Source organism: Pyxicephalus adspersus, unplaced genomic scaffold (genome assembly GCF_032062135.1).
Source record: "Pyxicephalus adspersus unplaced genomic scaffold, UCB_Pads_2.0 Sca650, whole genome shotgun sequence".
Lineage (NCBI taxonomy): Eukaryota > Metazoa > Chordata > Amphibia > Anura > Pyxicephalidae > Pyxicephalus > Pyxicephalus adspersus.
In genome coordinates this window covers 1-10,499 of record NW_027317657.1, presented here as the reverse complement: position 1 = coordinate 10,499, position 10,499 = coordinate 1, and the positions used below count along the sequence as shown (strand labels likewise).

The 10,499-nt window shown below is 37.9% G+C and overlaps 1 protein-coding gene across 1 annotated transcript; it reads right to left on the bottom strand.

Moving 5' to 3' along the window:
- Window positions 1-3,792: 3,792 nt before the first annotated feature.
- Window positions 3,793-9,337, bottom strand: LOC140321086 (ras-related protein Rap-1b-like). Its single transcript, XM_072397966.1, has 4 exons — window positions 9,180-9,337; window positions 6,799-6,942; window positions 6,508-6,623; window positions 3,793-5,874 (listed from the first exon to the last, which is right to left on the bottom strand). The coding sequence occupies exons 1-3, from the start codon at window positions 9,324-9,326 to the stop codon at window positions 6,537-6,539; spliced, it is 378 nt and encodes a 125-aa protein (XP_072254067.1). The 5' UTR covers window positions 9,327-9,337; the 3' UTR covers window positions 3,793-5,874; window positions 6,508-6,536.
- Window positions 9,338-10,499: the final 1,162 nt, after the last annotated feature.

Sequence of the window (10,499 nt, the reverse complement as noted above, 5' to 3'; positions counted from 1 at the left end):
CTTCTGATCACTCTGTGCCATTGATTGTCCCCTTCTGATCACTCTGTGCCATTGATTGTCCCCTTCTGATCACTCTGTGCCATTGATTGTCCCCTGTACGGCTGGGTAACTCCATTAGGGCAGGGATCAGCAGCTTGCTTCCTGGTGCAGAATCGCAGGGGCGCGTGTGCTGGCTTGTTACTTTCAGTTTCACTCTGCACTGCAGCCAGCATCGAGGAGACACACACAGTATCAGGTATCGGAGGATGTCTTATTCGCGGGTTAGTGCCTTATTTTAATTATTTTAGCGAAAATCAGGGATGGCTTATATGATGGGGATGCCTTATAATCGGGGAAACACCGTAGCAGTGATAATCTGTGCAATAAATGTCATGACAGCTGTTTGTTACCTCCATGAAGAGGTACCACCCAATAACAGGAAGGGACTGAAGGAGGACCATTATAGCGGGATCACCAGTGTTGAATTAGTGAAAAGTGTGGATTTAAAAAGATTGAAAAAGTTCACATTTTTATTTTACAATTTATAAAGGTATTTAGAAATTGGGTTAATAAATGCTTCAAAATGTATCTAAGAAAAAATTAACCAGAACTATGGGATATCCCTGGAATTTCTCTGTTGGCAGTGGTTTCATGTCCTCCAGGATCAGTCTTATCGTTGGCAGTGAAGTAGTTTATGCATTAGTTTATTTATGCATTAGTTTATGTACTTTCTTAGGAAATGTATGTCACTCTCAAGGTCAAAGACCTAAAGACTGAGCTCTCTCAAAATGGACATTTTTTTAGCCAGCATGTTTAGAAAACAAGGTACCACTTATAATTGTTAGATGACTTGATACCCCGTGCAGCCCTTGCTGCTAAGCTAAATGTGCTCCTGAAATTCCATCTAACTCAATGCTGCACCACTTAATAGTGTGAACTTTGCAACCCAACTTTGGCTGGCTGTGACCTCCAATTGTGCCGCTCCCTTCTATAATATACTATTCTCTCCCTTTAGATTGTAAACTCTGTTGAGAACGGTCTTATCATGTGATGTTGTTTTTACTTCTAAATATGCAGGTTTGTCATCTGCAACCCTTATTTATTGTACAGCACTTCATTATATGTTGGCGCTTTATAAAGGTTAATAATAATAAAACAATCTTCTGAGCCATTGTAGCATGTGAGGTACCAGGCAGGGATGCAAACTCCACTCAAAGCAGGCCTGGTCTATCTAAAGTGTAGTGTTTCCCTTTAATGAAATGACCATGTGGAGTGTACAGCAAAATGCCAGACAATGGTTTTAATAAAAGCAGAAATTGTTGATAAAATAAATATTACAACCTAATTATGATGATTGATTTACAACTCATGAGCTTCCCGCTAATAATCTGGAATTTTACTAAACCGGCCAAAAATTAAAGTCTGAGATAATGGCCAACAATGACAACTTCTATGATCTGGATTATTACCAGAACTCCATGTAAGGGCTGTTTCTAGAACACATAAATATTGCAGTATGAACAATATTTGTGCCCTTTTTTTGTTGATAAAATGTTGTTAGGTAATTCATTCAGCCTTAAATTACCAAAATCACGGTACATAACGCATGTTGCCTCTTAACCACCATATCAATATTTTAGATGGACATCATTTATAGTAAATGGGTTTATATCTTCTTTAAAGTGAACCTTGCACATACAGGTCACCTCCCTAGCAAATATATATTTTGCCTTATCTTTTCCACTGTTGTCTAACACAGGCAGCTGAAGGTTATACCCAGTACTTTAAAGTATGGAGGAACTGGTGAATCACTCCATGTGACTTATTTCACATAAAAAAATGGCACTGCAAAAAACAAGAGCTTCCTATTAATATGCTGTCAAAACCTTGACATATTCCCAAATTTGCTAATAAAAATATCATGGGGCCTTTGTGAATACATTATAGGTAATAAAAATCACACAGAAATATTAAAAATAGTCAAAACAATCGTCAGAAACTTTTTCTTTCCCTCGGATTTATGTTATATTGAGTGGACTCACAGGGTCACATGATATTTTAATGAGCTACATTGGGTATTAACTCATTGGCCAACTTTATTAGTAACACCTGTTTAACTGCTTTTTAACACAAACATAAATTCAGCCAATCATGCGGGATGCATTTAGGTATGTAGACAATTGTGTGGACAACCTGCTAAACTTCAAAATGGAGAAGAAAGGTGATTAAGTGACTATGAATGTGGCATGTTTGTTGGTGCCAAGCAGGTTGGTCTGAGTAGATAAGAAACTGTTGATCTGCTAAGATTTTCACGAACAGCCATCTCTAATGTTTATAGAGAGAATGATCCAAAAAGGGAGCATGGCCGGAATGGTTTAAGCTGACAGAAAGGCAGTATTGCATTTAACAATCCATTACAATGGATGTATGTGGAATAGCATCTCTCCTTCTGCTGTAACCCATCTACTGCATAAAGCAGATGGGTTACAGCAGCAGGGGACCACACCAGGTGCCACTCCTGTAAGCTAAATGAGGCCCCTGTGGCTATAATTGTTACAAGCTCACCAAATGCTGCCAGCCTGATGAGTCTCCGTTTCAGCTTCAATACTCAAATGGTTGGAACTTGTATCAATGGTTCAAGGCTGGTGGTGGTGTGGTAATGTTGTGGGGAATCTTTCCTTAGCCCGGGGGTCGGCAAACTTTTATGGCCACTAGGCCATTTCAAGGGTGGGCGGGAGCACACTAGGCCAGACTCTGAGTCCCACCCTAATGGCTCTGCTCCCACCAGGGAATGCCTACAGAGGTGAAATCCCTCTCCTCTGTATGCATTGCAGAGGAGTGGGATTTACCCTTAGGGAGCGTTACCCATTTACTGTGGCGGCGGAAGTATCAAGGCCGGTTGCGGTAAATAGGGGAGCAACAGCAAGGAGGCGGCACCGGACCTCCGGCAGTTCCTAGCATTAGGCCTGATCAGCCAGGGAGCGTTAGGCCAGAACGAACTACCCGCTAGGCCGTATCTGGCCTAAAGGCCGGAGTTTGCCGACCCCTGCCTTAGTATTGTTTACCTGGCACAGCCTATCTTAGTATTTTAGCAAACCATATCCATCCCTTTATGACCACAGTGTACCCATCTTCTGATGGCCACTTCCAGCAGGATAACATCCCATGTCACAAAGCTCAGATCATCTCAAACTGGTTTCTTCAACATGACAAAGAGTTCGTTGTATTCAAATGGCTCCACAGTCACCAGAACTTAATCCAATAGAATACTTTTGGGATGTTGTGGACCCAGAGACTTGCATCATGGATGGACAGCCAACAAATCTGAAGCAATTAGGTGATGCCATCATGTGAATATGGACCAAAAACCCCTAAAACCCCAGCACTCTTTTGTTGTGTTTTTAACACAAGAATATACTTGTTTTCCAAAAACAAGTATATATAGTTTTCAGCAGATGTATAGGTACCCGAGAAAAAAGGAGGTATAGGTCTACTTTCAAATGTTGGGCATGCCAACAATTGGGGATCTGGCGATTCAGGCCCTATTTGTGTCGTGGTCATATTTGACAGAAAAATTCTCTGATTTTGACTGCCCTAGTAAGATCCCTTAATAACTTTTAAGTGTCCCTTCTTCAATATTCTATGCAAGTAGAATTTCTTAGTAATTAGTAGCTGTGGTATTCAATGGAGAAGTATGTACTCTATTTGAAACTAGTAAACATTCTGCCTAAGAACAGACACAATTTCTGTATTTGGGTTCTGCCTGCTGTTGTACTTAAACATACAATATTCATTATAGGAGTGCTTGAATAATTTGTACAGTAAATCCAATAGCTTTTATTATTTTGGTTGATAAAACTCTTGGCTTATAACAGACGCTACAGATTCAAACATTTGTTGTGGCTACGTACATACAGATAGCAAACAGAATTGAGTAAGAAATGCCACAGCCATTCAGTCAGAAGATTGTGAGACATTATTGCATACAAGAAAGTACAGTATTTTATTTTGATTTTGTCTGTGTATAAGCAGAGTTCAGATGTCAAACTGTTAAGGGGTGGAATAAGCATATAATTTGTAAGCAACGGGGAAAAAAATGGAGTTAGGTGACAGACTGGAGTAACAATTTTAAGTCACATGAAGACTTTGGGATAACATTGGATTTATCCTCGGTCCACTGTATCCTTCAGTTTGCTGCTTGGGCAGAACAAAGCGGAGGGAAAACAAAGGTGATAATTGACTTTTAATGCACGCTGTGAACACATACACCTGCAACTCACTTGAGCAGCTGTCATCAAATTACCTAATTCTTCACCCTAAATTTGCAATTTAAAAAAAAAAAGTCCCATTTGTCAAACCTCCACATGCATCATTCAGTATAGTGAAAAAAACGACACCAATGAAACATTCCTTGACCACTTAAAAGCACTTTGCTCCATTCATTGAGGGCCTGTATGCAACACTTTAATTGGCACAAAAAAGAAGGAGGCTGTAGAATGTATACAGTGCACATCTGTGATGTCAGGTTTGTTAACAAGCACTGTGAATATACTGCATAAACTAAGTGGGAGATGGTTATATAATGCAAGCCCTTGCATGGCAATCCAAATTTATTGAACTGATGCTAAATTGTACAAAATTGCACCACTTTATTTAAGGCTTCTTAGATTACATTTGGCCACCTCAAAGCAGTTGTAGCATTAGGTTGGTCAACTGAATTTCTGTGGTTCCCTGTTGGATATATACACAATCTTTACACCCAAATGTTAATGCATACAAGGAGACAAGGCATTGATAAATAAAACAGCAGAAAAAAAAGTTAATTACTGCAACACAGGCCTGGTGACCAGTAACACAGGAGTTAAAAATTACGTCCCACATTCACATCCACTGGACTCTTCCACCATTTGACAACGCAATCAAAACAATACACATGTGAAACAACCACTGACGGGAAAAATTACTAAATCAGTATATTTGGTATTGCAAATACACATATGCATGAGCAAGCAAGAGGGGAGGGCAAAGGCTCACAGTGAGAATCTACAGCTGCAGAAGCTTGAAAATGATTTACAAAACATTGTTAAATCATTAAAAAAAGAACTTTTAAAATATACACTTCTTGTTGTAGACCCCCACTGTATACACATCTATAAACAGTATTCCTTATGTAAACAAAGAGTGGGGAAATGGTTAATAAAAGAGGAGGAAAATGTCTGTCTCTCCAGAGAAATATTAAACACTGAGTGTTCAACAAAGACTACAAGAAATAAATTTATTATAACCGCTCCTCTGCTTCCAGAAGGGGGAAGGGGGTGTAATACAAGATTCCACAGGATTCCCTAAAAATGAAGGAAAAGAAAGAAAGGCAAACAAAAAGATAGTAGTTGTGAGAAGCACTTTGTACACACACAACTAATGTTGCTCTTGTATTTCTTTGAAGGGAGGGAAAAAAATAATAGTTACAAGAAGCTACAAATACCAAAGATGCAAGATCATCAGGAGTAGTCTATAGAAGAGCTCTTTGGACTTTCTTGTTTAGTATGCTAAAATAGTGGTGCTTTTCATTGTATACTCCGACAGAAAGGAAGGGCTTGTGAAAGAATAAAGTACACGTTCTCTGACGTGCGAAAACATTGTTGGGGGAACAATGTCTCTATTAGCACTAATACTGGATGTGGGCTCGGTTGTTCCCAGTTGCATACGTGAAGTACATTTCAAAGCAGGCATCTTTCTCGTGACTTTAGGAGGGGAGGGTCTGATGGTGCACAATCTGAGCTTGCAACTTCCATCCATATTATAAAGGGTACCACCACAGGAAAGTCCATTGGAGTTGTTGACAGGGTAATTTGACTTGGAATGCTGGCACTGCTGTTAGACAACAGTTCTTCAGACCTGCAACAAAAGAAGAATATTATTTGTAATGAGGTAGGTGAAAAATGATCTCCTTAACTGTATATGCACTGATAATACCTGCTCTATAGTACAGGAGTACTATTCACCCAAGTTTAGAAAGTAGTTTGTCAATCTCATGTTGAACAGCTCTCATGCACTCATTTTCTACTGTTAGGTGTCCAGGAGTATTCAATAGCGAGGAGCTAAAAGTCTATGGAAGTGGTTCAAGCAGTGGTCTGCCCTGAAAAGCTAAAATAAGTGGCTGAAAATTACACTGCAACTGCACAGCCTTTAAACACCAAAGGAAAAACCAAGGGATTTCAAACTTCACATTTATTTTAATAATTAACAAGGGCTTTACGGATGTTGAGGGCTGGTTAACAGAGGATTCTTAAAACTCCTGCACTCCCAATAATTCTGGGGGTAAGCTCTTACCCCCAGGGATAGCTAGGGTGAATGCAGATGTTTACAAATTAGTTGTACTTCCTGTCAACTGCTCTGTGTGAACGAGCACTAAAATTTTAAATTTTAAATGAACAAAGCTGCTTACAATCTTACAAACTTGCAATCATCACGTTAAAATATCACAGATAATGAGGTGATCTAATTTATAAAATAGACAACATTACATACCTGGCTCAGAGCTACAGCACATTTGTGTATTAAAGCAGCCGGCATGTTGACTTTTTGCGTGCCTTGCCCGGTACAGGAGTTTTTCTGTTAATTTGTCGCACAAGGTCATAAAAAATCTGGAACGAGAAATATTTTCTTTATGCAAAAGATAATAAAATCTGACTTACAAGATAAAGTAGGCCTGACATATATAGTTTTCAGCAGATGAGTAGGTAACTGTGTGTGTATATAACCTATACAAGCATGCAGTTCCAAGTTTGTATTGTTTTTATTATATCTAAACAATTGTACCTCATTGACATTAATCTTGGACTTGGCAGAGGACTCCAGGAATGCACAGTTGTTCCACTGTCTAGCTAGATTTTGCCCCTGTTCTTTGCCCACAACCCTCTCATCTTCCAAGTCACACTTGTTCCCAACAAGAATCATTGGCACCTAAAAAAGGGAAAAACATTAACTGAAATATATATAAGATAAAAATGGGTTCAATCAATTTGAATGCAAGGAAAACAGAATTAACCATAAATAACAGATTGTTTGAGTATGTTTATAAAATATTTAAATGCCTGTTTTCTCCAAACCTTTGTCTGCAACTCTTCAAGGCTTTTGGCTGTGTGAACAAACCTGCAACTGAGTTTGCTCACCAACATTTTCCAATATGTGCTGATCTCTGAGGGATCTTCATGTTCCAATTATTGCAGCAAAGTAATTTTAGTTCTCGTTATTATTTCTAAGGGTGTGCAGAGAACAGCATTGCAGAGGGTTTGATTGTTTGGTTCAAGAAATGCAGACAAATATATGTACTAAATGCTGCTTTCTACATATATGAAATATTACAACAAATATTATATATATGAAATATATACAATATATTACAATACATAATTTCCCCTATTAGCCTGTTAGAAGGAGGAATATAAAAGAAGATGTTAAGTGACCTTGTGGGCTTTCTAGGCCACTGCAGTTTTATCAAAGTGTAGGCAGCAGCATACAAACTATTCCAAAAGCTAAATGTACATCTATTCTATATACAGAAAATGACCTAAAATGATCAATTCAACAAATCTACAAACAAATCTGAAAAAAGAGAAGCAAGCAATGCTTTAATGCAGAAAAGCTAAACTCAATAACTGTAGAGAATGAACACACACACACACACACACACTTACTTGATATGTACATTTGATTGTAAACACACACACTTAAATGCATTTTATATGTACATTTGATTGTAAACTTCAAACCACAATGTGCTGGGCAGTAATGAATTCAGACTGATCAGGCAAGCCAATTCCTTGTTAAACAGGTAAAAAGTAATTCTCCTTGCTGCACAGGTTGAAGATAAATTTATTCAGACTACATGACAACTTTCATTTTTCCCTTCTGGAGAAATAGCAAACAGATGCAAAGCTAATCATAGCAAAAGGAAAATAATAATGCCAACAACACTGCAAGGTTTTCTTTTCCTCAATGTTATTTATTTGATGTGCAGTATATGTTTTTGTAGGAGCTTCTCGATTGCCTAGCAGACATGTACACCAGGTTACTACTTAAAAGCTTTACAAGGGAATGTAACTAGTGCAAACAAAATGAAAGTATCAAGGTTTAACAAAACCTAACTAGGCAAAACCGTTGAAGCACTAGAATGACATTACCCTTAATGTCTTTACAAACATTCTCTCCCTTTGGTTAAGCACAGAACGGTGTGTGTTTTCAAAAGAGCCATACATGGACGAGATGGACATTTCTGCAGAGCAAACGGTTCAATTGTTGGCGCACACACAATGTGTTCTTGTTCTTGTTATAATTATGTTTTTATTTTTTTGGGTTTTTTTTTTCTGGGTTTTTTTGGGTTTTTTTTTTGGAAAAATGTTTGTGTTGTATAATTTAAAATCCAATAAAAACATTGAAATACAAAAGAGCCAAAGGGAAATGGGTGTAAAAAGAACACTGGTGGCGCAATGAATGAAAGCAGCAGGTCTTAGACACAGACTGCCGCCTTGCAAAGACACTATATCACTGGAGGATAATGGCCTAGTCCAGGCAAAGGTTATTTTAAAGTTATAGATAGAGGATGATAGATTAAATCAACCTCTGGTTAATTTTATGTTTGGGTTACTCCAAGAGAGCAGTATCTCCCCTAGGAGTTTTGGTGTTTCCTGTTCATTTTTGTGTATTCCGGATCTTCCAGTTCCATTTTTTAGTGAAACAAATAACAAAAAATAAACACAACCTAAGGGCTCTATTTATAAAACAGGGAATCTAACATTCCTTGTGGGAATCTTCCAAGTCTATGTGTTTCAATGTCAGTAATTGATTCTCACTAGGGAATTTAGGATTCCCTGTTACATAAAGAGAGCCCTAAGAGTTGGAATCTATCACATTAACCACAGAAGATGCGCACATCTGATAACTCAAGCTCAGATATCTCTGCAAATTAGTTAATTGAAGAAATGAGACATTGTGAAGAATTACTCTAAAGCATCTACTCAAACTGAAATAAAGTTAAGCTGCATTTACCTTTAAGAGCACAACAGTAGAGGAAGTACAACAACATAACATTCGTACACATTATAATAACCTCAAACCAAGACAGAATAACAGAAAGTGAGAGAAAGATAGAGTCAGAAACACAAAACAAAATCAGATACTTATTTTAAAAGAATTCTTACATCATCAGTGTCTTTGACTCGCAGGATCTGTTCTCTGAGGTCCTGTAAATCATTAAATGTAGACTGTGCAGTTATGGAGTACACTAATGCAAAGCCTTGTCCGTTTTTCATATAAAGATCTCGCATTGCTGTGAATTGCTCCTGCATTAAAAAAAAATACAAACCCAGGTGAATAAGGAGCTAACAGACACCAATTTTTGGATAGAATGTTACCAGTTTTGTCAGTCCAGAATTTACAGCAGGACAGCAATAAAGAGGAACATTTTCTTACAGGCTCACCAGCTCTGTCAAAGCCTCAGCACATACTGCCTGTTTTTATGCCCTCAGCACTTTGTTTCTGCACATACTACCTATTATAATACCTTCAGTACTGCTCCACTACACATACTGCCAGCTATCATACTCTCCACAATTCCTCTGCTAAACATAACACCCATGGTCATACCCTCCACAATTGTCTTTTGCAAATACGGTTTCCTGTTAAAACATGTACTTGACTTCCTTGCACATGCTGACCTCGAATATAGTCTCTGCATTTCTTTTGTAAACATACTGCCCAGCATCATACATTTCTCATCCCCATCTTGCATATAGTGCCCGCTAATTTACTTGTAAGATCTCTGACCCTGCCCATTGTGCAACAGGCATACTTCTCAAAATCATTCCTAAAGTTCCATAAGTGTTTCAGATGGATAGAAACCTGGGTAGTTGTTGAACAAAGTAGGGGCCTACTTTGGGAATTACATGTTAGAGTCAAAGTTAAAAAGTAAAATACTAATTTTAAGGGATAAAATATAAGGTAGGGAAGATTCCCAAACTATAAACTGCCAGTACTAAGCTGATGCAATGTACTGCCCAAACAGCTGACATTCATTTGGCCAATGCCCATCACCATAGATAACAAAATGTCCTAAAAGGGTACCTTCTGTTCTAAGGGTTATTATATTCAAGCAAAAATATATGTATGTATAATAGTATGCAATCAGTACAGTAGGAGATGTATTAGGCACTAAATAACACAGCTTGGAAAACCACTTGAGATTTAATTCCTTATTTCACTTAAACACGTTTTAGAAGATTGTATTTAATAGCTCTTCAAGGCATACCATACATGAACAACATAAAATACTAGAGAAAAAACATTGTTTTTAATCATTTCAAAGAATATACATTGGGATAAAAATTCAAAGACCCGCCAGCACTAAATTAACCCCCCTAGCGGTAATCCTGACTCAGGGTCGATTTTACCTGCAAAAAGTGGTAATCCCGAGTCACACTCTCGGGGTAGCTTATAACTTAAAAAAAAAAAAAAAAAAAAAA

Bases quoted from the DNA above. Each gene is read 5' to 3' on its own strand.
- LOC140321086 (XM_072397966.1), bottom strand. From the start codon at position 9,326: ATGCAGGAGCAATTCACAGCAATGCGAGATCTTTATATGAAAAACGGA. The intron at 6,943-9,179 runs GTAAGAATTCTT...TCCCTTTTTTAG, and splicing joins GAGTCAAAGACACTGATGAT to GTGCCAATGATTCTTGTTGG. The intron at 6,624-6,798 runs GTACAATTGTTT...TTCTCGTTCCAG, and splicing joins CCAAGATTAATGTCAATGAG to ATTTTTTATGACCTTGTGCG.